Consider the following 26,307-nt stretch of genomic DNA (forward strand, 5'->3'; position numbering starts at 1 on the left):
ACAGTCTCCCACTTGGATAAGTCTAAAACTAAATAACTGGTATAACTTTTAAACTAAATAACAAAGAGTGCTTCCATAGCAACTGTCGAACTCTAAACTAAACAAATATTGGTCCTAAAATAAGTGATAATATATTCCTACATTCTATAAGATATCATATAGACATGAGACATGGATTATAATCAATCCCATTGTCCAAATTTTGTTTCCTGATTTCCTGATTTGTGATGACGACATAAGACTTCAAATTGAACACATCAATTGAGTCCTGGTTCGACCCAACACTATATATCAACACCAAATCACCGAGGGGCCCACAAATATCGCTTTTCCCATTAGCGAAAAAAGAACAAATAAACTTTGACTTATACGCTTGTATCCTTTACTCACCAAATCATACATGATACTGCATTTTATAATATCATGTTACTGATGCATTTACACAACACCAACGCACAACCGATTTGTAAATTACAACTTATATATATTCGTTACAAGAATATAAGATAGTACTGTCTCATAATTACTCATGATATAATCCATGAAGTAATTCTCTGAGTGTGGGTTTATCCAATACTTAAATCTCCATTTCTAAGTACTCATGAATTTTATAGCAATAAAATTTTCATGTCTAACTCCCTAAGACAATCTACTATCCAATTCATGATACTCTTAATTCACTACTTAGTTCCCAAAGTATGAACGACTGTGTAATTTGAATAATTAAATTATTTGGGAAGTAAACATGCAAAACGAAACACAATAATACATAATTGACAAAGGCGGTAAACAAACTCATAAATAATCTCTATTATTTAATCACCAAAAGTCAATTTGTTACAAGTTTCAAACTAATCATCTAACTACTAAAACTAATGTCATCTCTCAATCCAATGCTCCTAACATGTTGTCTATACTTATTCCTACTCAAAGCCTTGTGAGAAGATCTGCAGGATTATCTTCTGACGAGACTATTTTCACTATGAGGTGACCTTCTTCAACTCTATGTCTGATATAATTGTATTTTCTGTCGATATGTCTTGATTTTCCATGATCTCTCGGTTCTTTAGTCAAAGCAACCGCACCTTCATTATCGTAGAAAAGTTCCATTGGTTCCTTAATGGTTAGGACAACTCCAAGATCTCCAATGAAGTTCTTTAACCATGTTGCTTCCTTTGATGCTTCACTTGCTGCTATGTACTTTGATTCACAAGTAGAATCAAAAAGTGTGTCTTGCTTGAAACTTTTCCAAGCAACTGCTCCTCCATTTAATGTAAATACCCAGCCAAATTGAGAATGAAAGTTGTCTCTATCTGTTTGAAAGTTGGTGTTACTATACCCAGTCACTCTCAACGTGTCACTTCCACCAAGGACTATAACCATGTCCTTTGTCCTTTGCAAATACTTGAGAATGTTATTAACTGCTGTCCAGTGAGCTCTGCTAGGATTTCCCTGATAGCGACTAACCATGATTAAAGCAAAAGACACATCAGGGCGAGTACATGTCATAACGTACATGATCGATCCTACAACAGAAACATAAGGAACTTGACTCATATAAGCTATCTCTTTATCCGTACTTGGGCTTTGAGTCTTACTTAATTTGGCATTGCTCTAAATAGGTAGCTCTCCTTTATTGGAATTTTTCATACTAAATCGTTTTAGTACCTTATCCAAATATGTATTTTGACTAAGTCCAATTAGTCTGTTCTTTCTATCTCTTAAAATTCTTATCCCGATAATATAGGCAGCCTCTCCCAGAACCCTCATAGAGAAACACTTTCCAAGCCAATATTTTACTTATTGCAAGGTTGGAATGTCGTTTCCCATGAGTAGTATGTCATCAACATACAATACTAGAAAGGTTACTATATTCCCACTAGCTTTGACATGCACGAGACTCATCCTCACTTATAGAAAAAACAAACTCTTTGACTTTCTCATGGAAGCAAAGATTTCAGCTGCGAGATGCTTGTTTCAATCCATAGATGGATTTCTCAAGATTACGCACTCTATTGGGAAACTTTACATCAACAAAACCCTATGGCTGACTCATATAAACATCTTCAGCCAACTTCATATTAAGGAAAGCGGTTTTAACATCCATCTGCCTGATTTCATAATCATGAAAGACAACTATGGCGAGCATTATCCTAATAGATTTTATCTTTGCCACTGGTGAGAAAGTCTCATCATAGTTAACCCCTTGGGTTTGAGTAAAGTCTTTCGTAACCAGTCGTGCTTTGAAAGTGTGCACATTTCCATCCATGTCGGTCTTCTTCTTGAAGATCCATTTGTAACCAATTGTCTTTCGACAAGGTTGTTGATCAACCAAATTCCAAACTTGGATATCATACATGGACTTGATATCGTTGTCTATTGCCTCCTTCCATTTAGCAGCCGCAAGGCCTGCCATTGCTTCCTTGTAGTTAGCCGGCTCATCCAAATTTATTAGTGTTTGATCAATGATAAACGTATCACCTTCTGTAGTTATATGGAAACCATAAATATGAGGTGGCACACTAACTCTACTGGAACGACGAAGAGGTAATGAAGTGTCAACAGGTTCAACTGGAGTCTCATCCTCTGGTTAACCGCTAGTATCATCTAATGCTCCTTTATTGGTTGGCTCTTGAATCTCTTCAAGGTCAACTGTGCTCCCACTATCCTCTTTGCATATGAGCTCTCTCTCACGAAAGACTCATATTCGTTCTACAAAAACCACGTTCTTACTAGGTCTGTAAAACAAATATCCAAAAGACTTTTGTGGGTAACCAATGAAAATACACTTCTCACTTCTGGCTTCTAGCTTGTCACGAGTATCTCGTCTAACGAAAGCTTCACAACCCCAAACTTTGATATGTGTTAATGAGGGAACTTTCCCCGTCCACATCTCATGAGGTGTTTTGGCAACCTTCTTAGTAGGGACAAGATTGAGGATGGGAAGAGTGGATCGACTCATCATGGAACGAACCATGTCCAACAAGGTCCGATTGCGCCTCTCAGCCACACCATTAAGTTGTGGTGTGCTAGGAGGAGTCAATTGTGAAACTATTCCATATTCCTTGAGGTAGTCGTGGAGCTCGATACTAAGTTACTCTCTTCCTCTATCATTTTATAGGCAATTTCCTTATACCCCTTATAGTTCGGCCTCGTGAATGAGGCATACTAGAGATCCGATTGTCTTATTCTTATATATCTTTATACCTTAATAACCATTTAGCCTCAAATGTTGAATTTTAAGAGGTACAATCCCTTATATAAATTGTACAATGAATTTATGCGTTAACAAAACCATGAACATTTTCCGGTCCACAAGTGAAAAAATCAAAATAGTTAACTTAAATTAAGGAGGCAGTTGTTACAAATCAACCCTCTGTCACACAGACATTCAAATTTTTGAAAACACCCGACCCTTTGATCCCTAATCTAAGTCAATATTGAATCCTGATATATCGACTGATATATGTCGATTCCTTCCCTTATATATGGCGTCAATACCACAAACCATCCATCCCCAAACGAACTATCGCCAATTTGTTGTCATCATCTATTCCTACGTTCTTTTTGACCATCAACTTCCAAATCATCAACGAACATCCCTGAATCGGTCACCATCGTCTTCTATAATCAAATTCTTCCGATTAGTCTAAGTAGATGATTTTGTGAAAAAATTCATCCAGAATCGTGAATCGATGTTATATCGATTACGCCAATCGACGATTCCTACTCCGCTCTCTCCTTCTCTTACCTCGGACGCTCAGTCACCCTCAGGTTAAAAAAATGTGGTTGAAAGAAATTCCACCCTGTAATCTCTTTCTCCCAGTTGGTATCAGGTTAGAAATGCTACTATTCTCCTAATTCCTTCTCAGTATTCTAAGAAACAGATGATCGCTGCTATTATTCCCTCTCTGCCTGGTAAATCTTGACTGCTTTGAATTTTTGGTCTTCAGGTTAATCGACTATTGTTGAAATCGGGTTCAAACTAACAAGATATTTTTCATGTTGATATGTTATTTCATCTAGGAAATGAAATCCCTCTTCCTCTCTTTCAATTGATTTAGTCGAAATTCTTAAAAAAGTATCTCGATTTTAAAGAAGAAAGGCACCATTGCTTTATTCTTCTTTTATGTAAGTTTTCAATCAATTTTTAATAATAACTGTTTTGATGTTCGATGTATTATTTAATCTGTTTGCAGGATTTATTTGTTGATTACTTGATTTGTTGTGTTGATTTGAAGGTTAACACAACACCTAATTGCTTCTCCATTGAACATAATGAACAATAATTATATTTTCAGGTAAATTTTTATCTTTATCGGCCATATTAAAATGGTATTCTGTTACTTTTGAAGATGATAATAATAGTTTGAAATTGATGAAATTTTTAATAATTTTCATATTTGGGTCTTTTGTCTCGAACCAATAAAAAAGGTAATGGTGGAAGAATTGGGGTTGTTGATGGGACTGAAGATGGTGATGTGGAAGGGGTTGCTTATGAGTTACAGTCCAATGAGATTACCCTAATCATGTGTGTCTACTATGTGACTATTGTGTGTGTTATATGTTTCAGTTATGATTATGTTTGAACATTGGATGCAGGTTACATAAAGACTATCCATGACAATAAATTTTTGCATAGATCAAGTGTTGGGCCTTAGACTGGAACATGTCACAACGTTGCTGACTATTACCCTTTAATTTGGGTTATGTTGCTTTTTGAATGTAGCATGTCATATCGTGTTGTGCTTGATTGGATTCGATTTTCAACACAGGTGCCCTTAGATGTCATTTCATATTTAGTTTACATTTGAATTTTAAGTTTTAGGTTTCAAATATATTAAACTAATGTGATTTTGATTTGATTGGCTCTGGATTATTATTTTGTTTTGAATTTATAAAGTTTGATGTGTGTGGTATGTATGTGTGTATGTGATATATGTTGTGTGTGTGTTATGTGAATGTGTGTATTAATATTTGGATTAACATGACATGTGCCATTTGTTTGGTATTTACGTTTGTTATAACTGATTTTCATTAGGCATGAGTTGGCACTTTATAGTGTCTGACACTTATTTTCACCAGTTGGTTAGAGATGTCAAGGTCAGAATTCCAACATGAATTCATTCATATTTGGTAATCAGGTTTGTTTGATTCAATCTGCAGGAACAAAGAACATGAGAAATAGAGAACAAGAAGAAACAAAGGAGGGGTATTTTCATCCAACTTACTCTCTATTATTATCGTTTTTCACTAAGCAAATGTCATATAAAAGGTGAAGAAGTAGGTGATGTGATATCAAACTCTTATAGGTTATCCAAAAAGGGTGAAAATTGCTCTGATGGATTGTTTGGATTAAAGTTTAGTACTAACTAAAAGAAAGTCATACTTTTGTTAGCAGAAGTGCATGTATCTTTGCTTTTAGCCTGAAAAAGGTTGAATGAATCAGGGCAATTTCAGATGGTTTTGTGAAGGTGCAAACCAAAGACAATAAATAATCTTCTCATTTTTTATAAAGAAAAAAAAATTGCTATTGTGATGTCTAATAACCTCATTATATAAATTTGGTTTGAATGCAAGAATAGGATCCGTGAATAAAGATACAAATGTAAGTTATGTTCTTGGCATTTCTATAGGATTTTAAGTTATGTTCTAATTTGATTATCTTATCTAATATTTAATATTTATATTGTTGATTTTAGATTTTATCAATCATGGATACAAATATGCATACTTTTTGGATTTTCCCATGGCAGTTCATATTAAAAAAAATGTTGCTATGTTGATAGAAAATGGAAGAATAAAAGTATGTTGCTATTTCTTTATAAATAGTATTAGCTTAGGGAAAATAGTTAAAGGAAAAATAGTTTTTTTTATGTAATAAGCCATTGTAAAAAAGCTTTTGGTTATATAATTTATGTTTGTTGTTGTGTGTGTCTATATATTGAGTCTTCTTTACTGTTTAAAATTTATTTTGTAATTTGTTGTTTTTTATGTCTATAGAAATTATGTGTATTAATCTTTGTAGTTGTAATTTTGTTCAGATATAATTCTAAGAAGATATAACTGAAATATTCAATTTTAATATGTCTGGCATGTTCGAAAACTTTGGTAAATAAAATCACATTTCCAATATGTATTAAAGAGTTTTATAATTTGATTTTCTATTACTTAAAATAATAACGAAAATAAATAACATTACATTTCCAACATGTATGAAAAAGTAATAATAATTCAGTTTTCTACAAGTATGATAAAAGCCTCTTATGAGATGATAATGTTTTATTTGGTTATTATAATTTAACATTTTCAATAATTTGAATGATCGAAGCTTTTGTTAATTACAAAACCATGTTATTTTACATACAAAAAAATGATCTAAACAATAGTGATATGTTATAATTTTGGATTAGTGCAGAAAACAAAATAAAATCTTTCTATCCTTGGAAATTAACGGATCTGAATTAGATTATATTATTTCATGGGCAATATTATCCACAAAAAATGAGAATGTCGATGATATTAATGATTATTTTGATCGACCGATTTCATGAAGAATAGATAATTTATTATAGTTTTGATGAAGTCATAGACGATATAAATAACTTCTATCATGTGTAATTCTTGAACACGTTCATTGTTAGTGGTTTACCCCTCATTACCTACGTCTAAAAGTTCGATGTCGATAATACTATTATGGCATCTTTACCCATGAAATGGATTGTGCAACGACAATCGGTTGATATGTAAAACTTTTTAGTTTAATGTCATTGATGTCGAAATAGTTGTTGGTCAACATGATGGAAAATTGCAAATTTAGCCAAATACACTAATTACTTTGTGGAAAATAGTCAAAAAAAACCAAATTTGTATTTTTAGCCACTAAAATCGCAGATGGGTATAATCCATCTGTGATTTCGCCATGCCATCTGCGAACGTACAAGTGGCTAAAGCACATACGTGCTTTACCCACTTGTACGTTCGCATGTGGTTTTTTTTTTCGTTGTATATATACCCCCTTTTCCAGCCTAAAATCGCAGATGGACTATATCCATCTGCGATTTCCTCTTTATTCACCTGCGATTTTGTGTGTGTGTTTTTTTTTTAAATTATTTTGACTACGAAATTGATAAGGTTTTACTACGAAATAACCTTATTATATATAAATTTTTTCAAAAAATTATAATTTTTGTTGTTATTTCTTTGAAAATTTTGTTTAAAACATCTGTAAAAAATGAATGAATATTTGGTTTGCGTTGTAACTGTGAGAGGTGGAAATAGAGAGTTTCTCTAAAAAAGATAGTGAAAAATGAAGAAAAAAAACATTTTTATACAAAATAGCTACGAAATCACAGATGGAATGTACAAAATCACAGATAGACTGTTCCATCTGCGAACGTACAAGTGCCTAAAGCACAGATGTGCTTTAGGCACTTGTACGTTCGCAGATGGAAATGCGAAATCGCAGATGGACTTAATCCATCTGCGATTTTAAGGCTAATTTTGTAATTTGGATTTTTTTGGTTATTTTTCACAAAATAATTAATGTATTTAGCTAAATTTGCAGTTTTCTCTATTTATATCAATTAATGATATTTATAGTATAACGTGTTTTTAAAGAAAGACTATTTCTTTAAGACTACTCGGAGAACGCCCACTCCCGTTATTGTGCCTCATAACACGTGATAACGCCAATGAACACCGTCCCTCCCTCCCGTTATTACATGTTAAAGGCTTTCGCGTTACTTCCCGTTACCACGATCACATTTGGTAACGGCGTTTTTTTGTTTTTTAGCCTAGTAACTCGTGTGGGCGTTGCGTTGCCCACACCCACCTCTCTAATTTACTCTTTTATTTTTAAAGTTAAATATTTGATTTTTTGTCCTTTTTCACATGTAAACGAAAATTATTTCCTCAGAAAATAGAACTTAAAAGCACACGGATTGCGATCCGTGTTTTCCCGCAAGACGTAATCGTGGCCGTCTATTGAATCTAACGGTCCATGTAATCTGGCGCTCTTCCCCCAAAATTAACTTCAAATTTCGCACAACCCTTATAAATATCAATCTCATAGCTATCGATTCTATTCAATTCAGCAGTCAATTCTCACATTCAAAGAAGCAAAACATCAGCCTCTCAAACTTCACTAAACATGGCACGAACAAAACAAACTGCCCGCAAATCCACCGGTGGAAAGGCTCCCAGAAAGCAGCTAGCTACTAAAGCTGCTCGAAAATCAGCTCCGGCGACCGGAGGTGTGAAGAAGCCACACAGATTCAGGCCAGGAACCGTTGCACTAAGAGAGATCCGTAAGTACCAGAAGAGCACAGAGTTGTTGATCCGCAAACTTCCATTTCAGAGACTTGTGAGAGAAATCGCTCAAGATTTCAAGACAGATTTGAGGTTCCAGAGCAGTGCTGTTGCTGCACTTCAAGAGGCGTCGGAGGCTTACTTGGTGGGTTTGTTTGAAGATACTAATTTGTGTGCGATTCATGCTAAGAGGGTTACAATTATGCCTAAGGATATGCAATTGGCTAGGAGGATTAGAGGCGAGAGAGCTTAGATCTGTGAAAACGGTTTATGTTTGACAACAGTTTGTTGTTAGGGTTAACGATTTAGGCTTCTTGGTGATCTGTATTGTATGTCACTGATGTTTTATGTTTTAATAGAAATCATGCCTTTCTTATTTGAGTTTCTTTGAATGATTTTATTATGTTTTGGATGCTTCTTCTATCTGCTTGATCATAACGAGAGATGAGTTTTTATGTTTTTTTATTGTCTGTGTTTTTCTAACAAGAAGTTATAGTAAGTATTGTGTTTTTCTAACAAGAAATTATAGTAAGTATCAATGGAATGATGGATGATGTATTTCAAAATAAATTGATGCTACATTTCTTATCATCAAGGCTTGTTTGAAATTATAATAATCATCAAATACGGTTGGGATATGGACCAGTAAGAAGAAAGTTTATTTGGTAACAGTATGATTGCATTACATTTGTTTCAAGGTTTGTTTGAAACTTATTTTAGATTTTGTTAAGGTTTGTTTCAGAAATAAATCTGAATGAAGACAAATGGCAGAATAATGAGAGAAATAGAGAGAGTTTTATTGGTAGGGTTAACAGACGAGAGAGAGAGGCGCTCGCCACCCCTTAGGCTATCTGCAATGGTCACGCGTGGTTTGAGAATAAAGGTGATGCAACGTAGATATTGATGGAGTTCCACATCCAAACCACCGGGGTTGGGGACGGTGTTCAACGGTGGTTAGGCGCTGAAAATGCAAAAAGAAGAGAGAGATAAAGAGAGGAAATGTGAACGGACCAATCACTTCTCGCGTCTTGTTCTGTCTCCAGCTCCACGTCACAAGCAACCCACCGGAAGGTGGGGCGGTGTTCACGCATGAAGGGGGCTGACACGTCAGCTCACACGCGTCTTTTTCCCCTCCACTCCGGGTAGCCTTACCAAGAAGAAAGAAAGTGGGAAAGTGGGGGTTTGGATAGTTTTATACTATTTTAGAGCTTCTAACTAAATTATTTGAGTAATTATACGAATGGTCCCTATGGTTTGGGGTAATTTGCACGTTTAGTCTCTAACTTATTTTTTTAACTCGAAATGTCCCTACTATTTGTTTTTTGTTATTTGTTTGGTCTCTACTGTTTACTTTTGTTACGTGTCTGGTCCCTGTCTTACTTAAAATACTATTATTTAAATAGGGAAAAATGATTGGGTAGGTAAGGTAAGGTGAGGAGAGTGAGGTTGGGAGTGTGTTTATTTAAAAAAAATTAAAAAATCAAGGGCAAAATAGTCTTTTTATGTAAGACAGTGACCAATCACGTAACAAAAACAAACAGTAGGGACCTTCCGAGTTAAAAAAATAAGTTAGGGACCAAACGTGCAAATTACCCTAAACCATATGGACCATTTGTGTAAATTACTCAAATTATTTTTAAAGATGGATCATCTTTTATAAAATGTAGTATTTTTTTTAATTAGAACTTTTTTTTCTTTTAAATTCTTATCGATCATTAAAAATATGGAGAATTTTGTATATTTTCGTACTAAACAAATATATATATATATATATATATATATATATATATATATATATATATATATATATATATATATAATGAAATGAGAATAACAAAAAAGTTGAGAATGCCATAACAGTTATATACCAATTGATATATAAGCGGCGTTCACGGAATTTTGCAATGTAATTAAATTATTAAAAAGTAAAATATAATCATATTTTCCTATAATTTAGGGATTATGACATTTGTCTTAAAACAAGAATTTAATGTTATTTTTAATATTATTAAGGGATAAAAAAATGTTTTTTCCGATTTTGTTTTGAAAATTTTTGGAATTGTTTTTATCAGTCACCATGTATAGATATTCATTTGTGAATAAAGGTGTTCATAAAAAAAAAACTGTTTTTTCCAGAATTTTAAAAATTTATATGATACCATTTTAATCATGAATGATTAGAAAACATACGATTTTTTTTTGATCTAAGACATAACATATTAATCTAACAACGATCAATAGAAATATATTCATCTAGTAGCATTCATAAACAAGTAAAGTCACATTGCTTTTATTTAAAAATTCATACATCTAATATTCATAAAGTTTTATTCTTAAATGAATAAAACTAAATTTAACTATACTCATAAATGCATATTTGTTTCTTTTATCGCTGCTACATAGGTTTCTTTTTTCTTGTGATGAATCTTTTCACATGAAATATAATGCTTTGATATTAACTTGTGTTGTTTTTTGACAACAGAAATTCACAAGCAACGCTTTGTAAGGGTCATAAATATTTCGGATTCACTTGGCTTGAATACCTATCACAATTTTTAGATAAATGAAAAACCAGCTTTGATTTTTGATATTTGAAATGTAGATAAACTAGTTTTAATCATAAAATAAATACAATACGATAAAAAGATAAATAAATCCAATACATTTGCAATCCTGGATGAATAAAACATACTTATGATATATATATAAAAAGAATCTAAAAACACATATAATCATAAATAAATAAAGAACAATTTCAATCATATATAAAAAGTCAAAATACAAATATAATCGAAAATGAATAAAAAATGTAGAGATAAATAAATCAGATATAATCACAAGCATGAGTGTATAATGCATAATTGTAACCGTATATAGAAAAAAATTAAAATTCAATAGTAGTCGTAAATGTGCAACACAATTTTCTAATCATATATAAAAAAATATTTGTAATCATAAACGAACAAAGTACTATAAGTATCAAATTTTAAAGTCGATTAAAGCATTTGTAATCATACATAACATCTAGAAATAAAAATTAAATTGTTGGAGCAATGGATAGTAAAAACAAATAAAGATAACTAAGTAAAAGAAGGAACCAAATTTGTGTGCTTACTGTGTATCAATAAAAAACGATAATCTTGGTCCATCCACCCTCTTGTCAAATTTGTGTGGGGATAATGACTTAGGAGAGTAATAACGTTTTCCGTTTGTTCATATTAAGTCCCTAGCGTATTTTTTGTGTGTATTACACCATTAAAGTTGTTATAACCGTTTAGAAATAATCTCTTTTATTGGGTTATTTCTGTTAAAAAGACTATTTGTAAACGGTTAGAATAACCTTAATGGTGTAATACGCACAAAAAGTACGTAGGGACCTAAAATGGACAAATAGGAAACGTTATTACCCTCCTAGGATTTTTAGTATTTATTATTTTGAATATATATTTTTAAGATTTTTAGTATTTATTTTTATGTGTATTTCATTTAAAGTTGTTGAAATAAAAAAGAATAAAAAGTAGAAAGGTTTTGATTGGATTGGATTGGATTTTGTAACCACATCATCATGAACACCATGAACACCGACTCAACAATCGGGCGTTCCATATGAACCGTCGGTCTAGAATCCACCCAATCCACCACATCACGGATAGATGAAAACACAGGAAGGGACAAAACGGTTCCACCTAGTAGGCATACTACCCATAGGAAGCGTCATATCATTAACCTAATCCCCACCACTCTATACATGGAATTAGAAAGAATACAACCATTCTCATGGAGATGATTAATGGATCGTACAATCTTTTGCCAAACACCCCTCCAGTTCCTATTCTAGAATCGTCCGAAAAACCACCACCTTTCCCATGACAAAATTTGACAATTTAAACCCAAAGAGCTCCCTTGTCATTAAGAAACCGCCACTTCCATTTATAAAGAAGGCCTAGGTTAAAAGCATCCAAACTACCAACCCTAAGACCTACAAGTTTCTTATTTAAAAAGGAAAAATTTACTATAGGGGTTTATAGTTTCATACGGGGATAATGACCTACGAGGGTAATAACGTTTCCTGTTTGTCCATATTAGGTCCCTAACGTATTTTTTGTGCGTATTACACCATTAAGGTTGTTATAACCGTTTATAAATAATCAATTTTACCGGTTTTTTCCTGTTAAAAAGACTATTTGTAAACGCTTATAATAACCTTAATGGTGTAATATGCACAAAAAATACGTTAGGGACCTAAAATGGATAAACATGAAACGTTATTACCCTCCTAAGTCATTATCACATTTGTGTGTTTACCATTGTCAAATTCGTTATATAAATAGATCTATGCAAATCTAATATAATGATTATTATTTTTATATTCTATATATTATAGTTTGTGGGTTTCCACTAGTTATCACATAATATTTTATGTAAAAATTTATCATTGATGAATTAATAATAAAAATATAAATTACGATGGTGTAAATAACAATTAACCTTTAATAATAACAAATTATATAAAAAAAATCACCATTCTTGGTGGGAAAATTTGGTTCCACACGTGAAACAAACGAATCGAGGAAATCAAAGGCACAAGGATCGCGATCCGCAATTTCGATCAACATATAATCTGAGCCGTCTATTTCTTACTTCAACAACCTAACGGTCTACGATTGTTCGCGCTATTCTCCCCCGAAGTTTCAAATCTCCCAAACCTCCGTCACTGTAAACCCTAATAAATACAAACATCTTCTCCACCATTTCTCACAACACTCGATCGATTCTACTTACCAAACACAAAAGCAAAAAAAATGGCGAGAACCAAGCAAACTGCTCGCAAGTCAACCGGTGGAAAAGCACCAAGGAAGCAGTTGGCGACAAAGGCGGCGAGGAAATCAGCTCCGGCGACCGGAGGAGTAAAGAAGCCACACAGATTCAGGCCAGGAACTGTTGCACTAAGAGAGATCCGTAAGTACCAAAAAAGTACCGAGCTTTTGATCCGCAAGCTTCCATTTCAGAGGCTTGTGAGAGAAATCGCTCAAGATTTCAAGACGGATTTGAGGTTCCAGAGCAGTGCTGTTGCTGCACTTCAAGAGGCGTCAGAGGCTTACTTGGTGGGTTTGTTTGAAGATACTAATTTGTGTGCGATTCATGCTAAGAGGGTTACAATTATGCCTAAGGATATGCAATTGGCTAGGAGGATTAGAGGCGAGAGAGCTTAGATTTGTGTTAAAAATCAGTGTTGGATCTTGTTATTGATATCTGCATGTACTTGATTCAGTGAACATTATGTTCAAAATTTCAGATGATTGAATAGAATGTTAGAATGACTTATCTTTAAATCTTATTCACATAAAAAACGGATACTCAAATTCGGAATGAATTAAATTAACCACTCTCCAACCATAACAAAGTGGAACGTTTATGACACTTATATGTGTATGATGTTTTCAATCAATGGAAGCCTATGACGTCTATAGGAGTTGTTATGGACTGTAGGTCAAAAAGGTAAGCTACAAAACCACTATGGTCTTCATTGTTGTTTGATGGACAAAAGTACTTTTGTTATCGCTCATATTTTGAAATCAATATCTATTTTGATCACCTTGATAGTATTGACTACCCAATCATCCAACAACGTGCAACTGATCTTATCAGCACAGATCTATTTTGTTTCATAGCTTCATCAAAATGTTGTTTTGGTTCTAAGATGAGGTATACTTCCACTATGGGCATACTTCATAGTAATTACTCTTTTGAGAATTTAGTTCAACCCTTACTTGCCACAAGTATTTTAGTAGTATTGTAAAGTTACTTTTGTTCGAGCAAACAACCTCTATCAAAACCACACATGCTATGAGTTAAACAAAAGAATTATAATCACATCACAAGTCCTGACACATTCTCCACCAATATAATGTTATCGGTACAAATATGTTGGAACTGCATGATTTCAATGGCTTCTAATCGGGGTCGCACATGAATATAATTATTGTAGTTTCCGATTTATGAGGTGTTTGCTATTCCTTTTAAAACGGTTTTTGGACTTTTAACTTTTTCAAAAAATCAAAAAAAATCGAAAAGATATTTGGCAAATAGAAAAGTTATTTTAAAACAACTTTTTACCATTAACAAAAAGTAACCTTTCAGTTATGAAATCTTATTTTTTTGTGACTTTTTAACATCTTACCAAGTAAATTACATTTATACTCATTACAACTACCCAAACATTTTTTAAGAATGTCATTTTTACATGTAAAAATTAAGTCAAACATTTTTTAAAAACAACTTTTGGCTTTTGCCCCTCAAAAGCTAATCCAAACATTTTTTTTTTTTTTTTTTTTTATGCAAAAAGTTATTTTACAAAAAGGAGTTTTGAGGTTAAAAAAGTAATCCAAACACCCTCTTAATGTTACGAACTTTAATTACATTATGATTAAACTAGAAGTGCACAAAGTGAACAATTTTTCTAAAACCAAACAAGCGGTTTAGAATCAGTTTTTTTCTTTTTTTTTTTAATTTTTATTTATATAAATATATTGAAAAACTGTTTCTTCCCGGTTTTTAAACAGAAAACAGATTTTTCTTTAACTAAAATTTTATTTCAAAAAAAAAAAAACCGAAAAAACCGATTCCATTATAACCGAATCCGTTTTTCTCAAGAACCATTTTTTAATCTAAACTGGGCTTTGTCCACCTCTAGTTGGAACCAGATGATCTTGATCACAAAAAAAGCAAGGTGAGACCACAATATTTGCCATGAATATTAAAATCAAAGATTGTATTTTAATTTTTTTTAGGTGTTTTGGAATCAAAATAAATAGAGAGGCAATAATAATAATAATAATAATAATAATAATAATAATAATAATAATAATAAAATAAAATCAGCAACACAAAAAAACGGCTAGTTAACAGAACGAAGAGGACCATGCCTTAAATTGTTTGTTTACAATCGACCTTAACTGATATTTTAAACCATTTTGCTCAGAAATTCTCCGATCAGTCATAATCAGTTAAGCTACAGACCGGTCCATGAAATTTTGGTTCAATTTTAACCAGTTTGAAGCCGGTTGTTTGCCCAAATTTCTGATTTTATTGTTCATAAAAAGAAGATAAAATGAAGAACATATCTCTTAATTATTGAAGAACCAGTTCAGATTACTTACAAATAAGGAACCCCACAGCAAAACCTACATAGAAAAACACTGACGTAACTCTCTTTATATCACATATTAAGAATGATATTTGTACATAAAATCATAACAAAAACATGTCAAACAAACTACATCTACAAAACAAGATGTAAATACTACTAAGACAAATTGGATTTGTGTTATAGAGAAGACAAAGTAAAAGAATCTCCAAAACCTATCTACTACTAACTATATATATATATAGCTGGAAATATTACATAACCTTTATCTTTCCTTGAATTCCAGTAATTACACCGATAACCTTTATCTTTCACATATGGCACCTGTACCTTCCAAGCTTGTTGAATACATCGCAACCAACTATAATCTCCATAATACAACTTCTCTTAAGTACTTCCACTTTAGTCCTTGAAAAATGCTTGCATGATTCTTTAGCCTTTCATCAACTTTTGTCTACATAACAACCCTTCAACTTCATGGAAAAGACAATATCTGCTACATTGTTTAAATTTGTTTTTAACACTTGCAACAAGCACACTAAGATAGATCATCAAACTTATTAGCTCCAAGTTTATGATTGATGAATGTGAAGAGATGATCACATTTCTCAACAATTGTGTATCTATACAAACAAAATATTTAAGTTTTGATAAAGTTTCACTATAAAATTTAATGTAGTATAAGGTAGTTTCTTCTTTCAACAAAATCAACAACTAGAGTTAAAACAATAATAGGCCAATACCAAATAAAATGATATTATTTAGGCTGATATTGCAGCCCAATTATCAAGAAAGTTAGTCCAGCGGCTCAGCCCATAGTTGGATCGATCGACGCTTTGCTCCCCACGAAAATCTGATTCCGATCACCGTGTTTTCTTTTTGTTCGATTAATGTCGTTCGTTTCTAAATAATTTTGAATAAGAAAACCCCTGTCTGGATCTGGATCTCGATCTTCTGAGAAAAATTAAATCCGATGGAGAATAGGGTTCAAGAGGTTTGTGATTTGTTTCATTTCAATTTGTTTTCAATGTTTTGATATGAGTTAAATGTTGGTTGCAGATCATCGAGCAGCAAGTGCTGAGTGTTGCCAAAGCTGTAGAGGAGAAGATCGATGATGAAATCGCGGCTTTGGAGAAGTTGGATTTAGACGATATTGAGGTCCTGAGAGAGCGCCGATTGCAACAGATGAAGAAGATGGCGGAGAAGCGGAGCCGTTGGGTTTCCCTTGGCCACGGAGATTACTCTGAGATATTCTCCGAGAAGGATTTCTTCTCCATTGTTAAGGCCAGCGATCGCGTTGTTTGCCATTTCTATCGTGAAAATTGGCCTTGCAAGGTAAATGCCCCTTTTTTCACCTCTCATTTGATGGAATTAAGAACAGAAATTGGGAGAAACTACTGCTTTCATTGATTCAAAGATTGCATAGACGTCCTATTCATAAACTAGAAAAGAGCGTATCTTACACAAAGTTAACAATTTAGGGTTCATACTTCATACATCATATGAAGGTGATTTCAGTTTTTCAGCAAACTGCTTAATTAGATTAAAGATTGTTTGAATATTTTAACAGGTAGTGGACAAACACTTGGGGATATTGGCAAAACAGCATATCGAGACGCGATTCATCAAGATTCAAGCAGAGAAAAGCCCATTCTTGGCTGAGAAGCTCAAGATTGTTGTTCTTCCAACAATTGCTCTTATAAAGAATGCCAAAGTTGAAGATTATGTGGTACATCATATATCTATCATGTCTCACTCCTTTCTTTCTTTCTGGTGTGTTTCTTTTATATAAAACGAATGATGTATGGATGATATGATAGGTGGGGTTTGATGAGCTTGGTGGGAGTGATGATTTTAGCACTGAAGAACTGGAGGAGAGATTGGGGAAAGGTGAAGTTATATTTTTTGAAGGCGAATCATCCTTAAAACCATCAAAAAAGCCTCAAACAAGAAACGTTAGACATGGCTCCAAGTCTAATGATGATTCGGATTCTGAGTAAATGTGCTTTTGGCCTTTTTACCCCTGTCATGGCTGTATCTGTATGGTAGTTTTATTAAAAAAAAATGGGCGTAAGCATAGAGATTCAGCTCTTATATATGTTTCGTGTATCATCACTAGTCCTAAAATAGAGTTAATTTTGAATTATGGAATGTTAATGTTAACTTTTTTGCTCTATAATAAACTCAACTGCTAAGCATTCGCTTAAATCTCACATTTTCTAGAAAGAGGATGGGGTACTATAGGAAATCAGCAATAATAAAGAGCAGAGGGGTATTTTGGGTATTTATCTTAATTAGTTTGTTGCAACAGTGGTTATAAGAGGGTAGAGCATCTATTTTTGGGTATTTAACTTGGGTAAAAAACTATGCACTTATCATCCGAATCCGAATTGGTCTTTTTTTATTCTTCTTATTATAACCTATGATCCCTCCCCTCAACGGTTGTTAATTACTAGCCTTAATCCTACCAAGAAATCCAACTAGTATATAATCATGAAGTAAATCTTATGTAATGCAATTGAAACAAATATATGGCGAAGAAGTTGCAACAGAAGAAACGTAACTATCAATTGTGTATGTTGCTATTATTAGTAAAAACTAAGTATCTTGCTATTATCGGTAAGGAAATGAAAGTTCATTGATATTATGGGTTAGGAAATGAAATCACATGGCTGTTACAGGTAAAGGCTGAAGTATATTCATTACCTATATTGGTTTTCAATAAGGTCTCAATAATAATACATATTGTGTTACACTTATGCATACAAAGTGTTAGACTCAAAAAACAAAATTGTGTTTCCGTATTGTAAGTATCTAAAAACACATTCCAATCCATATTGTAAGTATCTAAAAACACATTCCAATCCATATTGTAAGTAAAAAGCATAAGCAGGGAATAGTAAACAATTTATTTATATGTAATGTCCCGAAAATTACAAATAGATTTTCTGTTCATTTCAAAAATATATTAACAAATAAACATTTTTCAAAAACCATTGAGTAACATTTGTTTGATTGAAAATCATACATTATCAGAGTTACTTTACAAAACCGTGAAAAGGAATATTTTCGATGCGTGTGTACGGTCCCGTCGAGCTCTTCTCACGAACGACCTACAATATGTTTAATCCACAACTGTAATCATAAAGCTTAGTGACTTCCCCAATATATCACATATTCCACCATACATACAATACATCCACATACAATCCTCGACTCTAGCGTCGAGCAACCAAAAATTCCTATCCACATACATATATCATATATAACGGGCCCAACCCAAGAGTTAATGGGCCCAACCCAACTCACATAATAGGCATCACCTAAACATACATAACGGGCCCCGCTCAAGGAGTAAACGGGCCCAACTCAAACTTCTCTGCCAGGAGCTACATTCTGGTCTTCCATACAAATGTCACGGGCCAGATCCTGGTCTTCCATAAAATTTATAGTCATATGTAGCCATGGATCAGATAGATAGCCGAACAGATGATCCACCCTGAGAGCGAACAATCAGACAACAACATCGTAATAAGTCATCAGACAAAGAGTTCTCAGGTTATCCAACTTAAACTACATAGAACCCAAGTTATTATTACCGTATAATCATGCAACATAAACACGTACATATACTAACATATTACATACCCTTGACAACTAGCATTCCCTAGTTACCCTGCAATTGACCACTTATTGATTAAGTCCTTCGTTGGTCAATCAAACATAATCCTGATAATTGTCCTTCCCCAGTCACCCTAACCAAACATAACCCCTAACTGTATCATACGATCAAAAGGCAAGACCCTACCGGTGTAACATACCATGACACCAATTGTCATACATTATACACGCATAACAAGAATACATCCTATCCGACTAGCATACTTGTACCCAAACATGACTCTTTTCTCGTTTTCATAAACCTAAAGACCATTTGAGAGCCACAACACGCTCGAGCGTTCCTCAAACTCCAAGAGCATCCATGGAAGGGAACAAAATCATCCAAATTGAATTTAAACTTGAAACAAGAAGATCAGAGGTCAAGGTATGAACTTTATACATTCAATAACTCGAAAACTATAAGAGGGTGATGGATCCAAGCTAGCTCCTTGCTTCCTTGCACCAATATGAACTTCCTCATTCCTGAAGCTTCACTCAAATCCAAGAACAAACTCTTCGATCAATAAAACAAGTTCTTAATCATGCATGAAGGCTAGGTTTGAAATGAAGAGATGGAGGTTGATGGAGAAGGCCTGATCCGTGAACTAAGATGCATAAATATGAGAGGAACCCTAAAAAGTCATGAGTTTGGGCTGTTATAGCCACCACGTCGTGGCACACTGCTTGCCACACTGTGGTGTCCATCAGAATACGTGCACAAAACAAGCAATGCCAAGTTGTGGCATTCCATGCACCACGTCGTGGCATATGGTTTTCCTCAAAAACCATACACTTGTTTCCTTTAGGTCACTGACTGATCCATTATGGAAAACGGGTGTTATATTATATCACAAAAAGCAACTATCTTCTCGTATGTAATGTTTTGACTTAATTTGTTCCAATATCAAGTCACATTCACCTATCGTGTATCGCATATTACTTATTGATTAAACTGTAAAAAGTTTACTACAATAAAGGTCGATTCTTGTAATTGTTTTTGTTTTTGACATCCATTGTGAGTGTGATGAAATCGAGTGTCACATGTTGTAACCATAATTTTTAACTTTTGATTGAATGAAGTGCTTGTGACTTCATTATACATGCTACAATATGGTTCTCCTCGTTTTCTCCTTTGAAATTTGGTAGTTGATCGGTCACCATTATGAAAATATACACTATAAAAATAAACTTATAAGTTGAAAAAAATTGTACATATGAATTGATGAATGAATGTAATTACTTCTCCTAAATACTCTATCACCACGATCAGATTTGTTCTTCCCGTTAGACAAATCAATAGATTTGTCCACACATAGCAGAGGTTTGATTTATTTTCAAAAAAAGAAAGATCGCTACTATAGTTGGGTATATTAAATTTTTGAGTAAATGACACAAATCGTCCCTCCGTTAGGTACCAAAAAGCACGTTTAGTCCCTATTTTTAAAAATTAACTCGGACCGTCCTTGTGCTTCCATTTCCTTGCATGGTTAGTCCATATCGCCGTTAGTCGTTGGTTGTTTCCATTTAAGTGCCCCAAAAGCATGTTCAGTCCCTCGTTTCTTTTAAATTTATCATTTTAGTCCCTCGTTTCTTTTTAAAATACTATATTGCCATTTTTTTATATTTTTTTGCACTTATTTATAACCTATCAATTAAATTAGATTAATTATAAATTTTAAAAACTTATATCGTTTTCATCTCTCTCTCTCATTTTCTCTTTATTCACTGTCCTCTTTCTCAATTCGGGCAACTATCTCCTATCATCATCGACAACCATCTCCTTTCACCACCGTAGACACCTTCACCAACCACCACCTTTCAACACCAAATTTGATACTATAACCAAAATCTAAAACTCAAACCTAAATTTGATACTAGAACCAAAAACTAGAACCAATAACCAACACAAGATCCCAATCTAAAACCTTTAATCAACACTGATTTTCGAGATGAAATCCCGAAACCTAAAATCAATCATGAAATCCCTACATCGATGCAAAATCCAGAGGGGCTGGGATGTAGAATCGAAGCCATATATTTGTGTCCTATCTTCTTTCTCAGCTTTTGCAACCACCTATTATAACCACCGGAGAAGAGAGAAGAGTTGTCGAAATTTAGATATGCGAATGGAGTATAGATCTGAAATCTAGATGTAAAAGGGTTGTTGATACATGCCCTAAATCACATATTGAAACCTAGAAAACAAAAGAGGATGACATCGAAGGGAGTTGCTGTTGGCGTACCCTAAATTAGATTAATTATAAATTTTAAAAACTTATATATATATATATATATATATATATATATATATATATATATATATATATTCCATGTCCACTTTCTCAATTTGGGAAACCACCTCGTATCATTGGCGACATCAAACTCCTTTGTTGTCGTCCTCTCCTATCTTATCTGTTTAAATATGTAATATAGGGCATGCCATCAACAACCCTTTTACATCTAGATTTCAAATCTATATTCCATTCGCGAATCTAAATTTCGACAACTCTTCTCTCTTATCCGGTGGTGATAAGCGGTGGTTGCAAGAGCTGAGAAAGAAGACATGACACAAATCTAGGGTTTCTATTCTACATCTCAGTCCCTCTGGATTTTGCATCGATGCAGGGATTTCATTGATTGATTATAGGTTTTGGGATTTCATCTTGAAAATCAGTGCTGATTAAAGGTTTTAGATTAGTATTTGGTGTTAATTATAAGTTCTAGTATCAGATTTGGGTTTGAGTTTTGGATTTTGGTTATAGTATCAAATTTGGTGTTGACGGACGGTGGTTGGTGAATGTGCTGATGGTGAAAGGAAATGGTTGTCGACGATGATAGGAAACAGTTGCCCGAATTGAGAGAGATGAGAGAGAGAGAGAGATGATATAAGTTTTTAATATTTATAATTAATATAATTTAATTGATAAATTATAAATAAGTGAAAAAATAAAATAAAAATGGCAATATAGTCTTTTAAAATGAAACGATGGACTAAAATGATAAATTTAAATGAAATGAGGGAATAAACGAGCTTTTGGGGCATTTAAACGGAAACCACTAACGGCTGACGACGATAAGGACTAACCGTGCAAGGAAATTGAAACATAGGGACGGTCTGAGTTAATTTTTGAAAATAGGGACTAACACACTTTTTGGTACCTAACCGAGGGACGATTTATGTAATTTATTTTATATTTTTCAAAATATATAAGAACTTACTTACCTTTTCATAAAAGTAAACATCATTTTTACATTATCTATAGAGTAAACATATTTCTATATTTCCAAAGATAAAAGTATTGGTAAACATTTTTTTCTACTTTGGCATCGAACGTATGTATTATGTATAATTTATTAGTAGCGATAGTTAAGACTTAACTGTTTAATTACAAATATGTAATTAACGTTTTTAACTAAACAAATAAAAATTATGTATAATTTATTAGTAGTGATAGCTACGACTTAAATATTGGGTTAAATGGTATGCAATAGGATATACTTTATATAAAATTTGTCATTGATACATTAACAATAAAAATATAAATTATTATGGTGTAAATAGCAATTAATCTTTAATAATAACAATTAGACCGGAAGGAGTGGGAGGGAAGCTTCCGTCACTTTTTGTGGGCCATACCCTCCTTTCCCTCACTTTTCTTTCCCTCATCTAAAACCCAAGGAATGGGTGGGAAGCCCTTCCGTCACTCTTTTTTTTTTTTAAATAAAATTAATCGATATTTATGATTTATAATTTTTAAACTAAAAACAACCAAAAAATTTAATTAAAAATAAAAAGCATTTAATTAATTAAAATAAAAATTACATTAAACATAATATTTAAATTAGTAGAAAATTAAAAATATAGGGTCTATTTTGTAATTTTCGAAAACTATTTTTAAGAAGAGAATTCAAAGTTGGGTGTATTCTGCCATAAAACCAAAACATAGAGGCTAAATATGCCATTTCCAGAAACTTTCATTTTCTTCGTGTTTAAAACCTGCAACTCCAAAAAAAAAGAAAAAAGAAAAAAGAAATTTCAGCCACTCACAGGAAGAGAGAGAACGCGGGGTATCGTCCTCTCACCCATTCCCGCACCACCCTTCCCCGCACCGACGGTGCGGTGTTCCGCCGGACGGAAACCTCCCCGTGACCCTTCCCCGCTCCCATTCCGTCCGGCCTTATAAAAAAAAATATCATTCTTGGAATGAGATTATTTAATTCCACACGTGAAACAACTTAAGAAGGAAATCACCATCACGGACGAGGCACAAGGATCGCGATCGGCATTCTCTGCTAACATACAATCTAAGCCGTCCATTTCTTATGCGAGTAATCCAACGGTCTAGGATTGTTCGCGCTATTCTCTCCCACAGTTTCAAATCTCCCACAACCCCCGTTAAGTTAATAAATACAAAATCTCTTTCCCCCTTTTTCCACAACACTCGATCGAATCTACTAACCAAACACAAAAGGCTCACTTTACTTTCCGAATTCTCAAAAAATGGCGAGAACCAAGCAAACTGCTCGCAAATCAACCGGTGGAAAAGCACCAAGGAAGCAGTTGGCGACAAAGGCGGCGAGGAAATCAGCTCCGGCGACCGGAGGAGTGAAGAAGCCACACAGATTCAGGCCAGGAACTGTTGCACTAAGAGAGATCCGTAAGTACCAGAAAAGCACCGAGCTTTTGATCCGCAAGCTTCCATTTCAGAGGCTTGTGAGAGAAATTGCTCAGGATTTTAAGACGGATTTGAGATTTCAAAGCAGTGCCGTGGCTGCTCTTCAAGAAGCTTCGGAGGCGTATTTGGTTGGTTTGTTTGAGGATACTAATTTGTGTGCGATTCATGCTAAGAGGGTTACAATTATGCCTAAGGATATGCAATTGGCTAGGAGGATTAGAGGTGAGAGGGGTTAGATTTGTATTAAAAATTCAGTTTTGGATCTTTTTTTATTGTAGAAAGTAACCAGGGCTTGTGGGTTCATGTTATTGAGATCTGCTTGTACTTGATTCAATGAATATTATGATGGTCTCTTTTCAAAGCTGCTGATGATTGCATAGAATGGTAAATGTTTTATCGTATTTAAATCTCAATCATGTAAAAGCTGATTCATCAAAACTAGTATGAATTAACCAAATGATGATTTTTTTGTATCATGCTTTTCTCCAATTCTAATTCACTCACGAAATGATGATTCTCGAATATAATTTCTCACTTTTGCCCTATATGGAGAAAATTACTTTGAAAGGAAGATACAGAGAATCTGAGTTTAGGGTTACTTTCGATGCTTCAGTGATATGGGGACTGATCGGGCCCATGGTCTTGTCCGAGCTTTCTTGCCTGTTCCCGTTTTGGTTTTGGACTTTTGGGCAAGATTTTTCCCAAGAAGAAATGGATTCCATTGATCAGCATCCCTATTATGTCCCAAGGTTTTGCTTGAATGCCACCTGCAACTCCTACAAACATTGCAAGCTGGCTTGTGACAGGGATGATCTTTAACTACTTTGTGTTTTAGTACCGGAAACAATGGTGGCGGAAGTAAAATTTTTGAGTTACCTCTGGTGAGAACCCCCTCTTTCAATTATAAACTGTGCGATGATGTCATATCCAGGTTGCTTGAATGACTCCAATGGCGAAACCCAATAACTCAAAAAATGCGATTCTAGATCTGCTATTGCCGGAGATAAGGAACCTAGAGGTGGAACTCAAACCCCTCAAAATAGGGTTTAACTGCTATTTAATGTAATAACCATATGTTTTAAATTAAAAGTTAAATGTCATTGTAACCCAACCATATTACATGTTATGGTCACATTTACCTGTTTTAAAAGATTTCCGATACAAGTCACAATACACATAAACAAGTGGGTCAACTCCGAGTCAACTCGATGGCCATGTCACTGAGTTGGGTCTAGTTTATTGCTTGGGTCTAAGGGTTACTGTGAACCCTTTTTTGATAAAAGGAGGGTCATATTCGTTGTTACCCTAAATGTTCATGCCCCTTTTCCACTAAATGATACCGACATTCCGACAAACATCCCTTTCACGTGAATCACGATGACTACCTCACCACCACAATCACCCGATTCAGTATCCATAAATTCAAGAGACCATCTAGACTTTGGCGATTTGCATACTATTTTTTGTGAATGTGGAACTCTGATTGCGGAACAAAAACTTGAAGTGGATCGTTTGAAAGAAGAAATGGTCGAGATTTGGTTATGAGCAGGGTGGATTCGTTGGCATTGCATCGTCGGTTAGAGCAGACAGAGAAAAAGCTGCACTCCGTGATTGTTTTGGTGGTCGGACGGGTGATTGCGATATTTGGTATTCTGATGGAGAAGGTTCTTGATGTATTGAAGAAGTGATCTGTTGGTGGTCGTGATGTTTGTGTTGATTAGATATGGATGTGTTTGTGTTGTTTAGGCAGTAATGTGTTTGTATTAAGGTTTATGTGTTTCAGATGTCTTGTTGTTCAGTTTAGTTTGTATCCTGCTGTTAATGTTGTAAAGGTGGATGAAGACCTGTAAATGTTGTGAAGGTGGATGAAGACCTGTGTATGCAAGGACAATTTTGTATAACCTACGTATGTAACCCTGTTTAGTTAAAGGAAATTAAGTCCTTATTATAATCAGACTATCTTATGTCATGTTCTTGTTTTGTTTAGTAGGGTTTAAAAATTAAATTATGTTTTATTAAGACAATAACCCTCACTCACTACTGCTAGTTAGTGCCAAAGAGGAGGGGGGGTAATTTTGTCATTTTACATTTTACCCTCAAGTATATACACATTTGAGACACAGATGTGGGCATATTTACCTTTTTTCGCTCTCTTGCTCTTGTTTCCTTTCAACTAACGTAACTAAAATGAAGTGATCGATGAAATCGGTGGACGCTCATGTGGCTTTGATGCAATAATACGAACGTCAACTACTCCGTCCAACCCTGGTTGACTCTTTTATGCTTGTCCCAAAAAGGTACATGTCAATTACATTTTCGTTCCACTGTTGACCTAAATTTACATAATCGTTTTCTGGCTTTTGGTATTATTATACTCATAAAACTTTCATTTTAGGGTCCTTGTGATGGGTTTATATGTTGGACAGACCAAATGGAGACTACGAGCACAAGTGGTGACACACTGATGATTACAACTTTGGTTAGGTCAAATAAGAAGCTTCAATCGGATGTTAG

The 26,307-nt window shown here is 34.0% G+C and overlaps 4 protein-coding genes across 4 annotated transcripts; all 4 read left to right on the forward strand.

Annotated features, from left to right (window-relative positions):
- The first annotated feature begins 8,084 nt into the window (after window positions 1-8,084).
- On the forward strand, window positions 8,085-8,686 carry LOC145122145 (histone H3.2-like). Its single transcript, XM_079057799.1, has one exon. It carries the CDS (start codon window positions 8,153-8,155, stop codon window positions 8,561-8,563), a length of 411 nt encoding a protein of 136 aa, XP_078913925.1. The 5' UTR covers window positions 8,085-8,152; the 3' UTR covers window positions 8,564-8,686.
- Window positions 8,687-13,044: 4,358 nt separating this feature from the next.
- LOC145122757 (histone H3.2-like) lies at window positions 13,045-13,643 on the forward strand. The gene has a single exon (XM_079058329.1). It carries the CDS (start codon window positions 13,113-13,115, stop codon window positions 13,521-13,523), a length of 411 nt encoding a protein of 136 aa, XP_078914455.1. The 5' UTR covers window positions 13,045-13,112; the 3' UTR covers window positions 13,524-13,643.
- A 2,636-nt stretch (window positions 13,644-16,279) lies between these two features.
- LOC145118565 (thioredoxin domain-containing protein 9 homolog) lies at window positions 16,280-17,665 on the forward strand. The gene is made up of 4 exons (XM_079054265.1): window positions 16,280-16,451; window positions 16,517-16,792; window positions 17,028-17,186; window positions 17,278-17,665. The coding sequence occupies exons 1-4, from the start codon at window positions 16,431-16,433 to the stop codon at window positions 17,455-17,457; spliced, it is 636 nt and encodes a 211-aa protein (XP_078910391.1). The 5' UTR covers window positions 16,280-16,430; the 3' UTR covers window positions 17,458-17,665.
- Window positions 17,666-23,542: 5,877 nt separating this feature from the next.
- Window positions 23,543-24,154, forward strand: LOC145122809 (histone H3.2-like). The gene has a single exon (XM_079058378.1). It carries the CDS (start codon window positions 23,619-23,621, stop codon window positions 24,027-24,029), a length of 411 nt encoding a protein of 136 aa, XP_078914504.1. The 5' UTR covers window positions 23,543-23,618; the 3' UTR covers window positions 24,030-24,154.
- Window positions 24,155-26,307: the final 2,153 nt, after the last annotated feature.

The sequence above is a fragment of the Lactuca virosa genome, chromosome 6 (assembly GCF_052849685.1).
Source record: "Lactuca virosa cultivar CGN04683 chromosome 6, Lactuca_virosa_CGN04683_v6, whole genome shotgun sequence".
Classification (NCBI taxonomy): domain Eukaryota; kingdom Viridiplantae; phylum Streptophyta; class Magnoliopsida; order Asterales; family Asteraceae; genus Lactuca; species Lactuca virosa.

Bases quoted from the DNA above. Each gene is read 5' to 3' on its own strand.
- LOC145122145 (XM_079057799.1), top strand. From the start codon at position 8,153: ATGGCACGAACAAAACAAACTGCCCGCAAATCCACCGGTGGAAAGGCT.
- LOC145122757 (XM_079058329.1), top strand. From the start codon at position 13,113: ATGGCGAGAACCAAGCAAACTGCTCGCAAGTCAACCGGTGGAAAAGCA.
- LOC145118565 (XM_079054265.1), top strand. From the start codon at position 16,431: ATGGAGAATAGGGTTCAAGAG. The intron at 16,452-16,516 runs GTTTGTGATTTG...TGTTGGTTGCAG, and splicing joins TGGAGAATAGGGTTCAAGAG to ATCATCGAGCAGCAAGTGCT. The intron at 17,187-17,277 runs GTACATCATATA...ATGATATGATAG, and splicing joins CCAAAGTTGAAGATTATGTG to GTGGGGTTTGATGAGCTTGG.
- LOC145122809 (XM_079058378.1), top strand. From the start codon at position 23,619: ATGGCGAGAACCAAGCAAACTGCTCGCAAATCAACCGGTGGAAAAGCA.